This window comes from Accipiter gentilis, chromosome 20 (assembly GCF_929443795.1).
Source record: "Accipiter gentilis chromosome 20, bAccGen1.1, whole genome shotgun sequence".
NCBI classification, from domain to species: Eukaryota; Metazoa; Chordata; class Aves; order Accipitriformes; family Accipitridae; genus Astur; species Astur gentilis.
In genome coordinates, this window is record NC_064899.1 from 18,762,431 (window position 1) to 18,785,164 (window position 22,734).

Genomic DNA, 22,734 nt, shown 5'->3' on the forward strand with positions numbered 1-22,734 from the left:
GCCCAAATTTAGCCTAATAGTACAGTAGGGTGTAGCCTTGATCATATCTGGCCACTCAGCTATTGTATTTAAGCTTTGAAAAACTTTTTGCATTCTCTTGCTTTCTTCATTCAAGATTTTGAGGAGAGGCATAGCATATTTTTAGTTCTGAGATTGTGCTTTCTAGTTATGTCTCTGTAGAGTAAGAACTAATTAATAATTAGAGGCAAACATTTAACAGGGTTGGAAATGTTACAAGACCCCAAAAGTTAACTTCTGATAACACAGACAAGCCAAGCATGAGGTTTGAGAACATGGATGCCTGGTGTCCTGCTGCATTGCCACAACACACCTGGTTGTTAGTTACAGCATTATAAAAGTGTTTACAACTACAGTTTATCCAATAAATACTCTCTGCAGTATTTTAAAAAGCAGCCGTCCCATGTGTCTCAGAAGGCTCCTCTGTAGATGAGCCCAAGACGTTACCCACAAGGTTCTTCCTCTGTGACGTTACCTCCTGCTGCCTGCTCTGGGAGGCTACATTCATGAAGACAGGTTACGTTCATGTGGGGGCAGTGGACAATTCTCTTGTCACTGTGTGCTGGAGGGAGAAGCAGCAGAGCAAAAGCAGCCCTCCTTCACCAGCACCCCCAGGTTCTCATGGGAAACTGGACCGTGATGCAGTGCTCTTTCTGTACTTCCTCTGCCTGTGGCTACCTGGAGGGAGTACCTAGCACATACAGGCATCAGGAAATCTTCTTGTCTTTGAAACCTTCTTCAAGGATCTGCACAGGAATTCATGCAGAGCTGTGCTTTTCAACCTTTAGGCTAAATATGCTTTGCTTGTGTTCTCCAAAGTCAACTTGAACCTTGGATGCATATGTGGTGCAAAAGAACAGCATAGAATTTCTGTCTCACAATCTTGCCTGAAGACATGGCTGCAGATCTTGCTGTAGTCAGCAGGAGATGCATGGCAAATCTTTGAGAACAGTTTTTAACTTGTCTTCATGAATCTGCTCAAAAAACTCATTGAAACAAGACAAGAGACTCCTGCTGTTCAGGCACAAGTGATTGCTGGAGAGAAGACCTGAAAAAGTAAAAGCTACTTGTCCAAATGCTACCAGCAAATATCAGGCATATCACCTCATTTCCACTATGGACCTCCCTCAACAGGCCATGCTGGTTTTTGCACATTTTATTTTGCACATTACATTACAGAATTACTTGTATGGAATTTAAAGAGTAACTTTTTAACTTGATGACGAGTTGTATTAGTTGTAGTTGTATGTAGTACAGTAAGAGTCACCGTATAAGGTGTTGCAGGTGGGAAGGAACCTCAGCAAGTCTCTAGTGCAACCTCTTGCTCAAAGCAGGGCCAGTTATGGGATCAGACCAGGTTGTTCAGGGCTTTGTCCAGCTGGGTGTTGAAAACCTCAAAGGGTGCCAGCTGCGCAACCTGTCTGGGCACACCTGTTCTACTCTTTGGCTCTTCTCATGGGGGAAAACATTTTCCTTATTATCCAGTCTTGAACCTCTTTTGTTTCAGTTTTTGCCCCCTGTCCTCTTCCCACCATGCACCACTGTGAAGAGCCTGGCTCCACTTATTGATAACTTCTTCATAGGTACTGGAGGACTGCTGTTAGGTCCCACAAGCTCTCTTTTCTCCAAGCTGAACAAGCCTCAGACCCTCAGCTTCTCCTTGCAGGTCAGGTGCTCCAGCCCTCAACCATTGCAGTGGCCCTCTGCTCAACTCATTCTCAGTTTCTGATGTCTTTCCTGGGGGGTCCTAAGCTTGGCACAGTAATCTAGTTAAGGTCTAAGGAGTGCTTAATAGAAGGGGAATAATCCTTTGATCTCCTGGCTGTGCTTCTCATACAATGCAGGAGGCTGTTGGCCTTCCTTGCTGTCACGGTACAATGCTGGCTCTTGTTTGTCATCACAAGGAGTCAAGAAAGCGTTTCTGCCACTGGCAGGATAGCAAACACAGCCAGGTCTGCCACAAGCCCAAGATTCCCAGGCACACCCTCTTTCTCCATGCAGTAGTTATGCTGGGGCAGAATTTGAAGATTTTATTGAGCTTTTCTACCAGCCCTGCTGGAGCAACATTTCTTGCCCTACATCCAGAACTTCTAGGGCCCTGTCTGCAACAGTTGTATCTGCAACATGTGCCAACCAACTCTCCAACCACGTTCAGTGGCTAGGAAGCATCAGACTTGGGGTACTTGGTGTACAGCTCCAGTGTACCACAAACACATCAGAAGAACCGTACATGAGCAAACCTTCTGTGCAGTGAATAAAAGTGTTATCGATCTCCTGAAAACCCAAAAGGAAATGCAGTTAACTATAGGTATTAGCAAAATGATCTATATGGAAGGCGTAAGGGCTGACCTGCTTGTCAAAGGTCTGATGTGCGGCAAATATTGTGTCAACCACAGCTATCCTTTAAGTAATTTATTGTCATCAGCAGTGGGAAGGTTGATGTCTAACATCTTTTTCATCAATTCTGCCAGTTATTACTTAACCAAGCACAGTGCTGAGTGGTCACAACCCCACTGGGAACCAACATCTTGCAAAATTGCTCATTATTCTCTTGAGCATGAAGAACCTCAGCTAAAAGAGATTAATCAGACTTGCACACCTGGCTTTACACAGTTTGCTTCTTTTCTGTCACACAAGTACTTTGTGCAATGATTTAAGACTCTGGTAATGTTCCACTGAGAAGACACCACAGACTCCTTGTTCATATTTCCCCTGTCTAGCTTCTTATTCATCTACAGATGTCCATGTCTGATGGATATTCCATGCTGGAGACAGTAACTGTTTCCACCCCTGGTTCATAAATCACATAGATTGTGAAATTAAAACAAACAGAGGAAAGAACTGCAAAACGCTGTCATCTCACTCTTACACGCAGGGAGTTTTTCCCTCCTTTACTCCAGATGATGGTAGCGCAGTTTCCAACAGTGTGTCTGGAGCCCATGGATTTGAGCAAGGCCCTATTTGTTCAGCACACTCACTGATCTGACCATGCAATAAAACTTGGAGTACAAGGTCCCCGTTTCTGATATCAGTGAAGACATACTGTTACGTTTCCGAGTGAATGGATCGAACTCTCTTCCCATTGCAGTCATTCTCCTTTTAGCCTTTTTTTATAACAGACAAGTAGAATTCTCCTAACAGTGAAGGGCAGACAAGTAGATTTAATGCCTCTGGTTCATTTTCAAGGCTCTATTTAGGTATTAGGGCCATATTCAGACAGGCTCAAGAACTTGGGTGAAACACAGTTGGTCTGAATAAAGCCTTACATTAAAAATTATGGACAAGACTTTTTGCAGGTGTCCAGTGGAGTCATCCAGCACTGATACCACTGAAAACGTGTTGGTGCGAAGGATTTCTCTAAATTTAAGTGGAAACTAAAGGTCCATACCTTTGTTGTGAAGAGTGGATACCAGAGTATGCACATCTGATTCATGATGGAGTACATGGTTACTCAGGATAATTAACCTAGGCTTGTTTTCCTGTGCAACTCCAAAGCTGTGGTGCCTGTGTCACAATTCTACTGCATGAATGCTTGCGTGAGAAAGGAAATTTTCACTATATTTTAGAAGAAAGATGGAAGGGTTCCTGTTTGCTTTATACCTGAATCATTTGGCATGTTATACTCACTCCCAACATAAAATATTGCTCTAATCTTTAGGGTCACAGAAGGCAGCAAGAGATGCCTGCCACTGGGATCTCTTTGAATTCACCATTAAGGATGACTCCCCTGCATCATACACAGAGTGATGGGACATCCAGGCACAGGCACTTGTCAGATGAAGGCTCTAATTGCGACGGAGCAGAAAAGGATCTAAACCCAACAGTCAAACCTGCACTTTTCAAAATGGAAGTGCAGATCTCAGTGTAGTCTTTGTAATTCAGGACCAGCTCTAGAAGTGAAATTGCCTGGAGCACAAATGTATGAAAACACTTTGTTACTACAAATCCCATAGGAGCCTTATTCTCAGGTCTCTATACAATTTACTTTTTATGCTTTCTGTTATTTACCTTTTACTGAAGAAGTGTGTTCTTTTATGCAGGATATAAAGAGGAAATATATACAGATGGCATGTATGTAAGAAAAACAGAGTAACTTGGAGACCTTCCTGTGCTTGAATAGAAAATCCTGAAAGTTGACTTTTTCTACTGTACACAAGGCAATCTGCTTTAGAGGAGAGGGCAGTGCCCTGTGCTTCAGCAATCCCATGAGTTAGATTTCAGCCTTGGTGGAGCCATCAGAAGAATTTTTGCCTTCAAGAGACACCATGTCAAGTGGATATGATATTGCATTGAAAGCCAAAAGACCTGGATTCTACTCTCTTCAACTCTCACACTCTGCAACATGGAAAGATCACTTTCTCTCCATGCCTCTGTCATCTGTGCCCACCCTTTGCCTCTCCTACGTCATTAGCTTATAAGCCCTTTGAAGAAAGAGAAGACTTAGTGTGTTGTTCCTAGCATAGTAAAACCACTATTATCAAGTGGATACTGTGGATGCAATGAAGCTATGACTACCACTAAAAAAAAAGTCTAATGACATAGCTGAGCTTGGCTCCATACATGGTCTTTTTCCAGATTACTATCCTTAATCATTTTTAAGAAGTGTTAGTGCTTGTAAGTCCTAGTATCAGCCTCGTGCACCCTGGCTATTAGATGCGGATACTAGTATAAGCAGAATAGGTCAGGAGGGAGGGAAGAATAAAGGGGGCAAGGGGAAGGATAGTTAATACTAAAAAAAAAAAAAAAATCTGGAAAAGGACTTCAGAAGCCTGGTACTGCGCAGGAGGGTAATGACCTTTGAAACCTGGAGAACAACATCTTACTGATTCTGGCCCTTCAATTCCCTTCCAATGTTACAGCAAGAAGAGCGGACTGATGCAACAAGAGGCCAAAGATCATGCAAGCCTTGCCCACAGAGCTGCACTGCAGAGCCAAACGCAGAGTCTGTGGTACTCCAGGCTGGAAAGGGCCTGGCCTTCCTCCTAAATACAAACTCACAGTTGCAGCTCACAGCACATATATTTGCTCTCCTTTTTGCTCTTAGCGTACATTGTGACTATTTCCCACACCCATCTTGGGAACTACAGGCCCTCTCATTACTTTTTGTCCCTTCTGAAAACATTTCACCTTGCAACTCCAAAAATCTCCATCCTGCAGTTGAGTCCTGGTAGAGACGTTTGCTTGTGAACTTCTCATTGATTTCTCATGGAAGTCAAGGGAATCTTTGCCTGACGGGTCAACTATGTGATTCAGTGAACATGCCTAGAGTTAAAAAGGTTAAAATGCAGTGCATGAGTCCAAAGAAAAGTGCCTGCCAAGTCTTCTGTAAAAGAATACATTAATCCTAACAATCTTCTGCCCTTTATCGTTTTTTCCTCCTGTACCCTTTGTTTTTCCAAATGACTCCTGTTTAGTATTCAAACCCTATTTCTTTTCTGTCTTGCCCCGTAATGTAATTTTTAACACCAGATGTTTTGCACATTACAAAGCTGTAAGAAATGTGACTTGTAGTAATTGCACTGCAGTGGCTGAGAAGGATCAGGAATCCCTGAGCTTTTGCTCCAGCAGTGATGGTGGTGAGTCATCCTGTAACTTCACACACCAAATTGCTCTCCCCCTATTTGCGTGCCTGTTGAGCAGGAGACATTGGGCTTACCTCACAGGGCTGTTTAGGAGGATTAGAGCTTTAAAGTGTCAAAGTGTGCCACAAGCCTTGTTAAGCATTGCTTCATGTGTTTATTAAGGGGCATGCACAGCCCTGGGATGTTTTTTGCAAGACTTGGAAGTGCTGCAAAACAACAGTATTTTCTCGGAAGACTGTGCTGAGCACACAATATACAGAGTTGTCTGTTGCAGTAGGGAAGGGGTGCACACTCCTGTGTTGACTAGCAGCCTTAGTACCTGCTTGCCCAGGCAGATACTCTGATCCCCGTCTTACTGACATGAAAATTAACACCAGGGCCTCTCTTTCTTCTGTTTTAGATCCTGGCGCTCCTGTGAAACTGCCTTGTATGCCAGTTAAACTGTCACCTCCACTACCTCCAAAGAAAGTCATGATTTGCATGCCTTTAGGGGGGCCAGACCTCTCTCTCTCATCCTATTCCACGCAGAAGAGCTCCCAGCAGCCTTTGACGCAGCACCATCACACTGTCTTGCCATCCCAGTTAGCAGCTCACCAGCACCAGCTCCAGTACGGCAGCCACAGCCAGCACCTGCCTTCGGGGTCCAGCACGTTGCCCATTCACCCTTCAGGGTGCCGGATGATAGAGGAACTGAACAAAACACTAGCCATGACCATGCAAAGGCTAGAAAGGTAATGGATCAACTTTTAAAATTACATATTGACGTGCACTGTTTCCTGCTGACCTCAATATCACCATTTGAGTTATGTTGATAGTACTTGAAATGAGGCTTCTCCTCTGGCGTCTTCTAACTTCAGGGCAGAGTCATTGCTGGAGAAACAGAGACGGGGAAAGAGCCTTTCCAGGCTTGTTTGACAAGTTTGTGACAGAAAGGAGAAAAAGACCAAATTTCCTGAACTCTTTTGTCCTGGTCAAGGAATTAGATAATACAGCCAGTGGAGAAGATTTTAATAGGACATACCTGGCTTGCAATATGTACTGCAGAGTGCATAACTGCAGAGCTCTGGTTATGTGGAGTATTGCCAAAAGCAAGGAAAGAAAGTGGAAGATTCAGAAAAGAGCAATAAAAACAAAATGTGCCATTCAACCAGGACATGATTAGTATTACCAGTTAGCTTGAAACAACCTATGAGGACTTCCTGCAAGTCACTCAGAGCGGTTGTAATAAACTATTTAAACTATTTCAATTAATTTAAATTAATTAATATGTTTGATCTTAAAATAGGTATTTAACCTATTCTGCAGCAGTCTTCTTGGCCCTTTGCATCTGGAGGAAGGTAGTACATTTGATGAGAAGTCCATTACCCACCTTGGGGCTGTTTTTCATTACTGTCACTTGTATCTCTGAATGCTGCTGCAAATAGTCTTGAGTAAGTGAAGCATGTTGTATGAATGCAAGCTGTCCTCATAGACTGCTAGATCAGCAAGCTTTGGAAAATTTATTTTGTCTTGTAGAAGAAAATTGAGCAAGTCCCAGAATAGGGAAGGTAGTCCAAAAAATGACATGTTCTATTTAGTACCAAGGGCAGCTTTGTAGCCAGCTTGTTCTAGGAGTAGCAGACCATCCTTCTGTTAGATAGGAAGCTAAAATACTTGGTCTAACAGACAAAAGGCTTAATGATTTGCCCCAATACCTCTTTGTGATAGTGTTACCTTCTTTATATTGCATAGTTGAATATAATTTGACTAGAGATGGCATATTCTCTGTAGTGCATGAAAAACAGTCAGGGGACCAGAGACTGTCCCATACTGCCAGCTTATTTTAGTACCAGGATAGTGAGACCTCTGTGGTTACGTCAGGGGGGCTAATGTTTCTGCAGCACGGGGGAATTGTCTGCTGGGGAAAAACTGCTAGGCTATGAGGGAGATTCCTATTCCCATCAGTAAAAGGGCTGTAGCGGTAGGATTGGAAAAAGCATCCACATTCCCCCTTGTGCCCAGTGACTACCCACTTACCTCTCCCATTGCCAGCAGGGCTGGTCAGATGCATCTGCATCATCCCAAAGCTTGGTGCACCAAACACAGAGAGTAGCTGGTGTCTCCCAAAGGCTCCTTTGGGACTGCCCTGCCTGTGCCATCCCCATCATAGGTTGGATGTCTTACTGTCTGGCTCACACTGCATGCAGAAGGCACTTCGTTGTCGTGAGCCCAGTGACATCTCTGAGAATATGACTTCATTGTGGCATCTGTTGCCCCACAGCAATGAATGCTCCAATTTCTAGGCATCCATCATGTTTATGTCTACAAGTATGTTTAACTGTTTTAAAGAAGGTGATGCTGTTTGGTTTTTAACAATTAATTTGAAGCTGAAGCTCTGCTGCTTGTTAAAAACTGAATAAGCAAGGATACATTTCCCAATACAAAGCAGTTGCCTCCCTTGCAGAAGAAAATAAGAAAAGGTTGTGGCACTGATATTTCACATTTAAAATGAAAATGAATCTTAGTTCGTGATATTGCAGATGGTTGATTTTTCATAGCTTTTTTGCGTTGATTAACTATTATTTCAATCATGAAATAAAGTATTGAGTACTTTAGTTATTCTCCTTGTCAAATCAGTAACTTTTGCATTCACAAGAGAGAAAATAGGTGATGACTGTTTCCTCTGCAACAGCAATTGTTATTTTCATAGTATTTAGAGGTAAAAGTATTTCAAAGTATTTACAGGTCTGTGGAGCTGACACTTGCTGTTCAACTCTTAAATTGCTTTTTCAAGCTACATTGTAATCGTAGTAAATTTGCTAACTTTTCTTGAAGATTCTTGCAGATTTTTAAATTATATGTATTTAAGTTGGGAGAGGATTATTTGCACCAAATGACACTGTTTTCTAGTATTTTTGACAGTAGTTCTTTTCCCTTAATTGTATAAAATCTGGATTAAACCCAGTGGAAATCATACTGCAGTATTTGTCATTGGACACTTCAGCCCAGAAGTCTTAAGGGCCTGTTAAAACTGCAAAGATCCTAGATCTGCTTTCCTTTATTTAAAATTTGGTAGTGTGCTCACATCTGTTGCATGCATAGGATATGCAGTGACATCCTGAGCTTTACTGTTCCTTCGAAGATAACAATGTACTGGGTCACTGCTGTTGGGTCAATAATCTTGAGGAGTTGAGAGAACCTGATAAGTCTCTGAGGCACCTGCTGGGGAATGCTAAGTTCATTGGCAGCATTTATTTTTGCTGATCTCAGTCTTTATGTCGAAAGAATCCTACAGCTTTGTAGAATAATTGCCATGATGCTGCAGTAATAATGCTGCCAAGTCTGGCAATTTGGGAGATTATTTGGAATAGTATTTTGTTTTTAATAAGGGAGGATCATGTAGACAAGTGCAGATCAGTTTTCTGCTCTCAATGTTTTCTTTTTTTCCTTCAGGATTTTTTTTTTTTTTTTTTTTCACTTCTCATTGTCTAGTTTCTTTGGTCTTGGTGTAGTGGAAGCTCCTCAAGTCTGTTAAACTCCATTGATATTCACTGAATCTATAACCAGCTTGTATCAATTCCACATTTTGCCCAGTAAGCTTTTATTAGACCTCACAACTCTTCTCCATCAGGACTGTGAGTGTGGAAGAACAAAGAATGAAAGATTAAAACATCCTCTTCCTCTAGCAATCTGGATTTTTTGCTTTCACAGATGAGGTCTCTGGAATTCAGATAGTCTTAACAAAATCTGAAGACTGATAACTTGAAATCAGTGCTTCGCCAATGAGCCGGAAGCTTGCTGAGAAAAATGAGCTGTCCCTCTGTACCAGCCTGGAAGCCAGAAGTCATTTTGCTGTCTTTGACCTTGAGAAAGCTACTGAGCTTCTCTACCTCTATTTTCCCCTCTGCAGTAGTGGTTGCATGTTACTGCCTCACCTAGATGTATTGCATATTAATAAGTTAATGTCTTAAGGTACATTAAAAGTGTGTAATAGCTATTCAAGTCCCAGTTGTTCTTATGACTTAAAATGGCAGTTAATTCCTGGATTTTTTTATTCAGTTTTATTACAGACATTATGGAACATTAAGTTCATTTGCACACTTAACACTTTTGATTGCAAACATTTTCTGGTACTCGTACCATCTATTCATAACCTATTCTCAGAAGGGCAATCTGTCCCTTGTCATAGTATGACTATTATGACATGTCATTTGTGCTGCCAGTTTACCTCTATTTTCCCTGATAAATTACCAGCTTTATGATAGGTTAAGTTGAAACAGAGAAGAGTGTGATTTCCACGTAACCTTTCTTCTTCAACCTCTGTTGCCAATTTGCGCCCTACTGCAAATTACTTTCCTCTTCAGCCCAAAGGGTATGTGTCAAGCGTAAGTAAAACTCTAGATTCGGGGATCATTTTTTACCATTTCAGAATGCATTTTAAGAGTTGGTGAAAATCTGAAAGCCCCATGCCACCAAAATCTGTGGAAGGTTTCATCCTACTGACTGAAATAAATTTGAGAAGAAAGACCATGCCCAAAAGTGGTGTGTCATGAACAACATCAAAAGAAGCTTTAGAAACCCTCTTGTGCCACTGGAATGTATCTTTAATTTTGACTTAGGGAGGCAGTTTCTTGATCTGAAATAGCCTTATTTTCTGCCTTGCCCATATAGTTCCCAGTCTGTCTGGTGAGACACAATTACTTTCAATTACTCAGTGGGCTCTTGTACACTAGCAGCTGAATGAAGGCCTTGGTTTGTTCAATGTATGTACTAAAGAGCTGTTAAGTGGCAATATCTCACTCTGGGCTAGAAGTGCATCTGTGGCAAAGCAGTGAAAAATCACTGTGTCCAAGAAGACAGTGTGTGAGACCAGTTCCTCTGGGACACCCAGTTCAGCTTCAGACTGTAGATTTATGAAATGAAATGCATTAGACATTCCTGCCAGTGTCTTGTAAATCTTATAAAATGTATTTGAGTCAGAAAACATTTATCTTCCATAAAACTTGTCAAGAGAATTGCTTTTGTCTAAACTTCAGCATTGCCTAAGGATAGAAACACTTAATACTTATAGCTCTGCTTTCTCTCTCTCTCTCTCATACATATGCCTGTATTGTAGAAATGTATATACAGTGGTTTGAAGTTTTTTTAGATTTTTGTTAATGGATAAGTACAGAAGAGCGTACTGTGGATCTGAAAACATGCTGATAAAAATGTAACTCTTTATTCCAAAATCAAAGAGCCTGGGATGACAGATGAGAAGCGTGCGGTTTTTTTCCCCACTAGTTTTTACAGGCGGGATTTCACTTTTTTCTTTTCAATTTTGTCTGTGCCATGAGTCACTCATATGCTTAAGTTCTGATTTTTCATTAAAATTTTTTCTCACTAGAAACATTGTAAGCTATATGGTGTATTTTTTTGCTGTTTTGATCACATAAAGATAACAGAACAGTAACTGCAAGTGCTTATACTAGTCAGCTATGAATTATTCAAATCTATGTGTTAAGATACATTTATCTTCTTAAAACAAGTACTTGCTTAGCTGTAGCTTTGTTCTCTAAATTTTGTTGCAAAACACAAAGCTGATTTAAAATGGACTGTTGGAAACAATAGTGTGCTTTTTGGTAAATAATGCTAAAAAATTTTGTGGTGTAGACCACCTGACCATGTGGGGTTTTTGCTAATGGCCCAGAGGAATTTATACACAATGGAAATATCCAGTGACCTTGATTTGTCTTTCTTAAGTATACTGCAGTACTGCATGTATTTCATAAGTGCTTTGCTTAGACAGCTGACTTAGTCAAAATGCTGTGGAAAAGGCTGATTTTAATCAAGAAGAACACAAAACACCAGGAAAAATGAGGGGCTTAAAATAGAAAGTAGTATTATCAAGAAAGTGGATGATTCAGAAAAATTACAATGAGATGAGAAGCCGCCTATTTCTAGATCACTAGTTCAAATCAAGATGCTCTGTGGTAATTTGTAAATCTTGTTGCCATCTGATACCTGCTGGGTAACCTAAATTGGTGGACCACTTTGATATCTGCTACCCTGTGTGCACACCTATAAGGGTGCATCTGTAACCTATATACATCCTTCACAGAACAGGGAAGCACCAACAGTCCTGGATGCTGAACTACTACTTCTTTTTGCTCCTTTCATTTGTACTTCCAGAAGGAAATTTAGTGACCTTGTGCTTTAAAATTAACTGAATGATCCAGTGGTTGTGTTCACCATTGAAAGTTTTTTATTTCTTTTTTTTTTTAGCAATGTTAACAGAATTTCACAGGATTTTAGTTTCTCTTGGAAATTTAATTCCAGGCTTTTGATTTTCCTAGCTTTCCTCTTAAAAAGAGTTACACAAAATATAGGTTACAAAGAAAACACACTTAAAAAATGAAGTTCATAAAACTAAAATTATTAAAGCATATCAACAAATTAAAAGTTAGTTGAAAGCTTTTAAAGATTGTAGTGCATTTATGTGTCATTAGGAGAATTCAGATGATGAATTTTAAAACTACTTCTGGGATTTTTTGGGTCAAACTCATGGAAGTCTAATACAAAAATTCACAAGCTAGTTCTTCATGAGCCTGTCTCATGTTGTGGTACAAAACATGGACTACGCTAAGAAAATGGAGTTCCCCTCTTCAGGGCATTCAGTAAAGCTATGCCTCTCATTGTTGGTTAGTCTGCAGTAGTAAAAGTTGCAAAATTATTTCTTTGAAGCCGAAGATGATAACAACAGCATGGTATGATTTGCTTATAGGATGTGAAGTCTTTTCTTCTCCTTGATCCCTAAGCACATTCTGGACTAGCATTATATACCCAGAATTACATTTTTAAAAGTCTTTTTGGGATGTTACCTGGCAGCCATTTAAGAGTCCATGTTAACTTTAGGGTTAGAAGAAAGAGAAATGTTTCAAGTTGACTCAGTAGAAAATCATTTAAAGAAAAGAATTAACATTTTTCCAAGATGCAGAATGCCTCTGGTATTCTGAGCAGGCTAAAATATTCAAGGGAACTGAGGCTACTCAGCACTTGGTAAGGTCAGGTCCAAATTTGTGTGCCTCAAGTGCAGCTTAGCCAGCACATCTGGTTTCACACCTCTGTTCTTCTGGAAAGTAAAGTGGGACTTTGACATAAAGAGGGTGTCCAACAGGCAAATGTTCCATACCTTTCATACAGCTGTTGCCTCAGCTGGGACTTAAGAGAGAGAGGGCAGTTTCTGCTAGCTCACAAATAAACCTAAGCAGCCATCATTTTTGCCTGCCAGTGTCTCATTCTCATTTGACATTGGAAAAGCAGCATGAGCTGTTAGATAAAAACAGGTTGGGAAACCTGGTTCTGTTCCTGACTTTGCCTTTCACCTTTAGTTTGACTTTGATCTTCACCTCCTCATGTTCCCGTTTCCCTACTTGTATTGATACGTTCCTTGGTAAAGGGTTTTGAAATCAGCACATAAACAGAGCTAGATGGTAGCAGTACTGATCACAGGTCTTAACCTAGTAAGCTGCAGGAAATGATCAAGCACACTTTACGTGACAGAAGAAATATGATGTTAGCTCCAATTCAGATTGATCTCCAGTACCTGGCTGGCATGAGGAGCCGGGGCAGGAGAAGGGGTATCGTCACCGCAGCCCACACAACATATAACTGTGCCATTAGCAAACAAATGTCTCAGGTTTTAGCTCCCTCCCTTGTTACTCTCACCAGCTCCTGAAGTCTCTTTTCTCCAAGCCTAGTTTTACATGCTCGCTCCTCTGCACTTCAGAGAGTTGTGCACTTGCCTTCCCCTCAAGTCAATCAATGTCTTCTTGCCCAAGGAGTGCAAGTCATGGTTTCCTTCTCCTTTTCTACAATCCTCCTCTACAGTCTATATCTTTCCTTCCTCCCACTGTCTTAGTCCACCTTTTGCATTTAGGCGACACATTTTCTCCTTACTGCCCTCACACCAGTGGAGAGGTCACACAGACACCACTCTGAGTAGGGGGTGCAATTCTCACTAAGACTTGAGACTGTATTTGCCGCAGATCTTTAGTTCTCAGTCCTGGCTGCCAGTATTTCTGCCTGCATGCTGTCCTACCTCTCCTGAACAAGTGTTGTACCTTAAATCTAATGTGTATTCAGTTTAAACCCATTAGATGTCTTGCTGGTCATGAAGATCTTTCTGTCCTCGTTTCTTCTCAAAAAGGGATGGAAGATCACTACTTTCCTAAATACAGTGAGAGAAGCAACTCAGCCTTCCATTGAGCTGTTTTCTTTAGTTTATTTGTTTTTCTTTCCCAACAGCTCTGGTTTACACACAGGTGACAGTGTTACAAAAACAGGACCTGGGGGCCTTCCAGACATGAGACAAGTGCCAACTGTTGTGATCGAATGCGATGACAATAAAGAAAATGTGCCTCATGAAACTGACTATGAAGATTCTTCCTGCCTCTACACAAGACAGGAAGAGGAGGAAGAGGAAGAGGAAGATGAGGACAACTCATTATTTACAAGTAAGTCTCATTCCATTTTTTATTATTTATTTAATTTTTATTCTGAACTCTCGATGCACAAAGGAAATACAAGGCCTGTGAATTTTCTTTCTTGACCATGGCTTTTGCATCTCTCAGGGCTTGACTATATGGGGATGCTTGGTAAATTAATCCAAAATAACAAGTAGTATGAATTTACAGTGGTTTCCCTAATCCGCATGAATCCCTGTCTGGGTAGTTCTTAGACAGAATTTAAATGACTGGTTTTGGCTTGTATTAATTCACCTCCAAATTGACTTGGATTCACTTTCCCAAGTGTCTGTGGTGTAGAGAAGCCCTGCTTTTGGCTTAAGTCAAGATCAGCTCAATAGAGTTACTTCAGGAGGATGAAATAAGTGCCACCAAGAGACAGTCAGAGCTTTTATATATAGTAGGTATTAAATCATGTCAGAATTGTTAAGTCTTATGATCAGAGAATTGGGCTCAGGTAAGAAAAGAGGTTAATTGATAGCCATATCACAGTTACAGTCTCAGAGGGACCTGTGGCCCCTTCCTGACCTCTCTGAGAAAACCCATCTCCTGCCTTAGTGTGGCATCATAGGACTCTCCCATGAAGACAAGATACAGTACTTTGTGTATGACAACTGCTTGTCCTGCAGGTTGAGCCAAAGTTTCAGATCCTTGAATTTCTTTTCTTCTGAAAACTGGGAGCAGAACAATCAAACAACACCCTTTTTAAAACACACACAAAGAAGATTCTAACAGGCATATTTTATCTCCTCAGAATCCTCCCTTACCTTGTAAGTGAAATTAAGCAGTCTTTGCTCTTAAAGTGAGAAACAGAGCAGAACTGCACTATCTCGCAATCTACTGCCAAAGCCCAAAACCTCTCATGGGTTTGTGTCTCTCTGTCTCCTTGACTCTGTCTTCCCTGCTCAAACTGCTTTGGATGCAAGCCTAGAAAAGCAAGCTTAAGCTGTGAAAGGCCACTGGTTTTTACAGTGTCTTTGCCACTGTCACTGCCTGAGAAGCAGTGTCAGTTAATGTACACAGAGATCTGTGCTGGTTCTGATTGACTTTTGATTCCTTCTAGTGCTAGCTTGGATGTCTTGATATAACATTGCAAGAGAGAGAGATACCTCTCTCTTTCCACATGCTGTAGCTCTGCTGCCTGACCAGATTCTGAGGTTGAATTATTCATTCCATTACATGGTTCAGAAACACTGTGCTATAGAAAGCTACAGATGCTACTAGCAATTCTGAAACAAGCCCTTCTTCTCCACTCCCTTCTGTGGAGCAATGTTTTAATTTCCTTTTCCTGTATACCTACCAAATTCAGCTTTTCCTTATTATGATATGAATTTAGGTTAATTGAGCACGTGAGGTTAATTGACGCCCCTTTTCCCACAGTCCATACCAAAGTAAATGAGAGCCTAGTATCCTCCCTTGGCTAGTACTTCTTTGCCTGCTGCATGCTGTAATGAAATGATGACACCTCTTTTGGCAGAGCCTCTCCTCTCTCCCACAGGCTCACTCGCAATGAAAGTCTGCAGGAAGGACTCTTTAGCAATCAAACTAAGCAACAGGCCTTCCAAGCGAGAGCTGGAGGAAAAGAACATCCTCCCCATGCAGACTGATGAAGAGAGGCTTGAACTTAGACAGCAGATTGGGACAAAGTTAACAAGGTAGGAGACAAACATTTTTCTAACTCTTACTTTTGGAAATATGTGGTGGGATGCAGTTTTTATCCTTAGCATGTAAACATTTGAGATCTGTTTGTTCAGCAGTGTTCAAGAGGAAAAGCCGTGGGGGAAAAAAAAAGACTGCAGACATTATTTCTGCTCCAATATAACTTCCCATACAACGTCCCATTTCATTTTCCTGGCATATCCTATGGGATCTTTGGTTGTGTTAAGTATCAGCATGAACCATGTGGATTTGGTTGTTTACAGGGCACCACTGGGAAATATTCAGCTTTGATAGCATTTTAGACTGTAGCTATAGGTGCCATTTGATAGGCTATTAGTTTGGCCAAAGGGCAGAGGTATAACTTTCTCTTCTGACTGCATCTCTCGTGAGTAGCTGAGTCTTTTCCTGATGCAAAATACTACGTCCTTCAGTACCCGCTTTTGTTGGGTCAGGTTGGACAGATTTATTCTGTCTAGACTTTTTCTTCTTCATAACATTGTTACTCACCAGCTGTTCTGGTTTTCTGTATTGCATGGGATATAGAGGGATGGCCATTAATGTGGGAGATTCCTTTCAAGAATTAGTAAACTGAGGTCAGGTAGAAATGTCTAAGAACCTCCTATGCTCCAGCCATGATTTCTGTGATCAATTTAATACTGTTATTAACTTGGTGGTATGCAGAGCTGGTGAATGCTGTTAGTTGCCCTCCAGTGTGACTCTTAAGAAAACCACAAGGAGAAGACCAGCCAGTTGTTGGGAATTTTCTTGTGTGTTTTCTTTTTTTGTTGGTTTTGGGTTTTGGGGGTTTTTTTTCAGTAGGGGGAATAAGGGGGGAACTCTGTTAACATGTTGTGGAGACAGGAAGAATAGGAGTTCCTGGTAAATACCTCTTTGAGCATTTTATCTAATTTTTTTTCGTGGCCTGGTTTATCACCTCTTTGGAATAAACTAACCACATCTTTCCAGTCTATCTTTGAAAGTGTTTGTGCTGTATCATGCTTAGCCTACTCCAAGACCTGTCTAAATCTTCAGTATTTTTGTTGAAGGGCCTCAGCAGTGATGCCCAAAGTATGCAAGATGGCGCTGCACTGTTGCTGGTACTGTGGTTTTTTTAAGTCCCGTCTTTGTTCAGCCTAATCTCTTGTTAGACTGCAGCTGCACATAGAGCTCTGAGTCCCAAAGAGCAGCACATGATAGCAAGGTCCCAGTACTTATATGATTAATTTTGAACCCTTTTGAAGCATGTGAAGAGTTGAAATTTTTGTCTCTTGGCGTATCTTACTGTGCACTGCTTGACCTTGCAATGACATTGAACAGCATTTCCACTGTGTTGCCCATTTGGCTAAATTACTTAGGGCTCTCAGAAGTTTTACAGCTCTGTCTTGATGAAGGTAAATAGTGTCATTTGCAAACATTGACTCTGCACAGCTCACTGTGCCCCAGGTGGTTTTTAGTATATATATTTTATATCTCACGTCTCCAAAACCTGCTTTTTACCTATTAAAGAATATTTTTTCAGCATATCTCTTTTTAACAAGGGAAACTAATTTTGGCAATACCCAGAACCCTTCCTGTGTAAGTCCTATATTCTCACAGTATCATTGTTTGTTTCCCCAATTGTATCTCTGCTCATTCAGTCTGAGGTATAATGCTTGATCTTGTCTTCTAATACAGCTAGGACTTAGAGGCAATCACAAATAGTTCAAACAATTAAAACTGTGTATATATGAGTTCAAAAAATAACTGAGCCACTGCTGTTTCATTCCCATTTTATGCCAGTGTAACATCACTGAAATTGGTAGGATTTCAAAAGCCTTATCTGGAATAATATAGTTGCCAGTCTGACCTTTTAATTACGAGTATTTACAGCTTATTATCTCATCCTTTTGAGTAGTTAAAAACAATCAAGAAATATGAGGAGAAAACAACTTTCCACATCTCTAATACACAAAAAGCCACAGACATTTCAGCAGCAAAAAGGAAGATACCTGTCTTACCAGTGCTTTGTATGTAAATGGGACATATCCATGTGCACAAACTGATGAATATTAGATTGAAATAGAAAGAATATTTCAATTTGGACAGTATTGCTTTACTGCCCAGACTTTGTTACTGAATCCATCCTTTGCTATTGCTCCATGATTGTCACACAGTGATGCAGATGCCAAGCAAAATTAAAGTAGTGAAGCATTTATAGTCCTTAGAGAAGATGCTAGATGCAGACTATAATTGCAGCTGGCAATTTTGGATTTCAGAGGGATTTGTACTGTTCCACCAATGGTCCCCTATGGTTTAAAATAGCCAGCCAATGAAATCACATATGCTACTTATGGAAGTAAAAAATGCAGAATAAAAACTTCAGCAAATAGTTATTTTCTGTAATGGATCAATTAATTTTCACCAAGAGGCTGATTAGGATACTTCAGTATTTATGCATAATCCTCACAGTATTTAGTTTGGAAGAGCTCACTGGCTGCCACATTTGGCAGATCAGAATTTACTAATATAAAGAGAATGCCATTTTCAAAGGCGCTTACAGCCAGGCATATTGGGAGATTGACCATTGACATATTGAGTGGGACCAAAATTATCCCAGGTGTAGTTCTTCCAGCCTTATTAGAGTTGCACCAGGAATCAATTTGGCTCAGAACTGGTTATTCAGATCCTGTTTAAATGTAGGTTGGAACCTCTGAACCTCCAGTTAGTCCTAGAAAATTGTTATGATTTTATTATTGCATCCGCCAACTGGTAGAGACACTCGAGAGCAGACTTCACTATGTCGCCTGTTTCTCATGCTGGGAGAATAGTGCCTTGACTTACATCAGACCAGTTGTAAGGGTGAGGCTGCAGAGACTGTATCTTGTAGCAGGATCTGGCCAACTACACAGTTGAATATTAGCTCAACCATGAGACAAATTAACACCTTTGTGCTTATCATAGGAACACTTCACATGGATGTAATGCTTCACTGGTGTGTATCCTGCATCATGGCTCAGCACATGTAGATCCAAACAAAAATGGAGTTTTTTGCCCAAGGTGGCAAAATACATCCTAGCAAAGACAGGAGATCCCACATGATGTGAATTCCAGCCACATGAATAGGCCACTGCACCATAGACTATTTTTGGGCAGTCTTTACACAGCAATTACAAAAACTAATTAGAAGACTTCCTCCTGTAACCAAACCAGAATGGACTACTCCAAAATGTGATACCAGCTATGAAGCAAGGAGTGCAAATAGTGCATTAAGATGCAGAACTTCCAGCTCATAATCACATATGACTTGGGGATAGGAAATGGATGCTGGAGGCCATGTTCTTGGCTGCTGAAAACCCTTATAACTCCATCAACAACTTCTCTGAAATGCAGACCTTCTGTGCATAGTTTCTTTTTTTCTGCCTGCTCAGCTGCTCCCAAACTCCTCCTCTTATTTTATCCCTCTGGTGCCTACACAGCTTCACAGCTGCTCAAGAAGTGCATATAAGTGACTTTAAGACAGAAATGAGAAAACAGGAGGAAAAACAGGACTCTGAAAGTTAACAGGCAGATGGAAAAGACAGACTTCTGCCTGTCTGTCTGTCTGTGTTGGACCTGCTGGGATGCACTGGTCCCCTGGTTATTCAGGTTAGAGCAGGGGGCAGGAGAACCTGGATTTAGCTTTCAGTGGCTATCAGGGTGAGAGGAATGGCGCATACCTGGGCTATGACAGTGAAGCAAGGACTCAGGCTCTGGATCTGAGCTTGGAGGTTCTCCCAGGGGCAATGATAAAGGCATGGCCTGTCAGGAGCCCCTGGTGAGGAGGAGAGCCAGCACTGATGAGTGATGCACAGCAGAGTAGCATGTCTCTCAGAGACTACGGGACTGTCCCCTGGTACTGAGACAGGTGCTTCAGTGCCAGTCCTTGCACTTCTGTTTCACCAAGGAAACACAATGGTAATCATAAGAGACCACACAGGCTTCCTCAATCAACACATTATTTAGTAAGCACAAGAGCCCTTTAGAAAAAATGTATCTATATACTTCTGTTTAGCTATACACACCAGACTTTGCTGAGGACTTTGCACTCCCTTGAACTGGGAAGACCTGGTTTCTTTGTGTGTCCTTCACAAAGTCTCTCCCATACCTTGAGACAACGTGTGTCTTTAGACTATGGCTGATTTGCTACGCATCCTACGAGAGAGGCTTTCTAAAGCACTCAAGTTTTTTTGAGTCTCTTACCCCCCCCCAACTTTAGTGAAGGTGCTCATTAGCAAGTAGATACAGGAGTATTAAAGCTGAGATTTTGGTCCACTGCTTGTCAAGAACACATGGCAGTGTCTTTATCTGTTTTCCCTGAATTGCTTCCATCCTGGCTTTTCCCACCTGCTGGAATAGGATGATCTAATCATACAAAAAATCTGGTAATCCAGTATTACTGTCATCATGTTGCTAGTAATCAATGTTAAGGGAACTTGCTGATATTCATAGTATTATTACTGGTCAGCATCATACCTGTCTCATCAGCATACTCCTACCCACCTCAGGGGAGAGGGCAGGCGGGCTGCAGGTCACAAGTCAGGGGAGATTCATAAAGGCTGTCCACAGGCAAGCAGTGCATGTCAGGGGACTGCTACCCTTCACTGGCAGGTGCCACAGGCAACCCAGTAAGATTTTGCAGCCTAATAAGATTTTGTGCTGTGGTGCTGCCAAAAGCTGTCAGATGTAAGACTCACGTTTAACCCAAGACCATGCCTGGTGTGAAAGCAGAGAGAGATGAGGTGGGGGAGCAGCTCTCTGCACATTAACTAAATAATTAAATAGACAATAATTAAATTAGAAACAAATAAAGAACAAAGTAACTTCTTGCAGTGTCCACACGCTACCTTTCGCCTCTGGTGTGATTTTGAGTGATGGACATCCCATTGCTTAACTGAATCCTGTAAGTATGTCACTGTATACATTCTGCTGGCTTTAAAGCAGGTGATCAATGGCAAGCTCCTCTGTCAGATACACAGTAGTGCTCTGCATTGTTTTTTGTATAGCCCTGGATTTATTCACTACAATACCTTATGGGGTGCTGTCCTTACACTAGCAAGTGGAAAATCTGGATCTGAAGCAATATCGTGAGACAAAGGATAGGAAGTATGAAAATAGATCAGAGAGACTCTCTGTGCGTGTGTCTGTAAATACGTACACTTGAGGTATGGACATGCACACCTGCTAGATGTGTTTATAGTCCCATTGATGCTTTGGAAATAGTACCAAGATGTCTGTCATTGAGAAATATAGCATGAAAAGTCATAAATCTTTGTTATGGAGCAGGAGGTTTGACAGACGATGGTCACCTACTACCTTGATCAGAAAGGTAATTTACTCTACACGTTCCCTGATCAATACTATGTCTTCCTCAGCTGTACTGAAAAATACTGCCTAGAAACAGAAATCCTGTGATGAAATGAACTTGGTGAATTCCCATAAGTATAAAAAATTGCCACTGATTTTTAAAATTTCATGAGGCTGCTGTGAGGTTTTTGGACTTGTTCACATCAGGTGCTAGCTGTCTGTGTGTCCGTGTGCATGAGTACTCAGGAGAAAGAGCAATAGAGTGAGTTTGTAAACAGAAGGAGAGACGTGAACCAGAAAGAACGGTAGAAAAATTGGACAATTTGGGAAAAGGATTGCATCTTCAGCATCACCATGAAGGTGACAGAGATATTACCAGTGGTGGGGAAGGGTCTGTCTGCAAGGCTGGCACAGTTGTTAAAATGCACAGCGGTTTCTTCAGAGGCCTGAGGAGACTGAATAGTCTGAAGTGATCATTTTATTTACTAAAAAATTAGGCTGTGAGGACATTCAGCTTTTTGAAACAGTTAATTATTTAAATAGCATTGCAGTCCTGTTGAGGGGAGGGTTTATTCAGCCAGAGGATGGCAGCAAGATGGCCGCTATTGAGCACAGCTGAATCTCCTCATGGCTGTTCCCCATCCGGTGCTGATGATGATCCAGAGAGCATTTTGTGCCCTCCCCATCTCCAAGTCATTTAGGGATAAAAAGAATGTGCAGACAGCAGGATTAGGCTTTATTCACAGACCTCATTTTGTTGGGTAACGTGAAATAATTTCTTCCTAATTACCTCTGACGTCTGCAATTCTCACACTTATTGTTAGCTTCCACTAATGAGAGAAAAGCAAGTGCCTAAAGCACGAGCTCATCCCCAACGGCAGCACGCATGCGTGCGTGTGTGTGGAGCTTGCCTCTTCGCATGTCAGGTGCTGGGGATAAATCACACGGAAAATGGGATTGTGGTAAACAAGCTCATCTAAATCCTGGATTAGAGGGGACGATGTGACAGCACTAGATGCATGAATGGGAGCAACCAAAAAAAGCCGCAGAGGGCTGAGCCTGGGTTTTAGCCGCAGTGGTAACTAGGGAAAATGGCATTTTTTTCCCTTTTGGTTTAGCTTCATGAGGAAGCGGTACATTTGTGAGAAACCCCAAGGGAGCTATCTAAATTGCCCTTAGCATATAGGAGGAAGGCAGCAAAAGCAGGTGATTATCTACAGGTGACAAGCTGAAACCAAGTTATCATTACATATCTGGGCTCAACCACCAGGAATAAATACTCTGAGCAGAACTGATCTGGGTTCTGTGTGGGGGTATGGGTAGGAGATGGGCTCTCAAGGCCCTTGTCAGCCCTCTTTTTTGTGATTGATGTCCTGGCGAGCTCTGTTGCGCTGAAAAGAAAGGTGGCTTTGTAGTTAAAATGCTTTGGGAAGGCTGCGTATTCCACAGGCTTTCCAACCTCAGGCAAGCCACTGAAAGAAACACATGTGCACATACACGTATATATATTTTTAAGGCATGTTGGGGTCTCCAAATGTACATAAGTGCCTATGAACTTTGGAAAATTCCACTCGTTGACAAACTCTCATTGACTCTCATTGACAGCAAAGATTGTATGCTTTTGAAAAACCACCCAGATACCAGGATCTCTTTAGACTTCTAACTCTGTG

At 41.4% G+C, this 22,734-nt stretch overlaps 1 protein-coding gene across 4 annotated transcripts in view; it reads left to right on the top strand.

The window, feature by feature from the left end:
• The window catches only part of PHACTR1 (phosphatase and actin regulator 1), a 292,025-nt gene that overhangs the window by 230,623 nt on the left and 38,668 nt on the right, over positions 1–22,734 (top strand). For all 4 annotated transcript variants that reach the window (XM_049824013.1, XM_049824011.1, XM_049824010.1 and 1 more), the window contains exons 6-8: positions 6,001–6,331; positions 13,866–14,074; positions 15,582–15,738. In XM_049824013.1, coding sequence (XP_049679970.1) covers positions 6,001–6,331; positions 13,866–14,074; positions 15,582–15,738 — 697 coding nt within the window. The remainder of the gene's footprint in view (positions 1–6,000; positions 6,332–13,865; positions 14,075–15,581; positions 15,739–22,734) is intronic.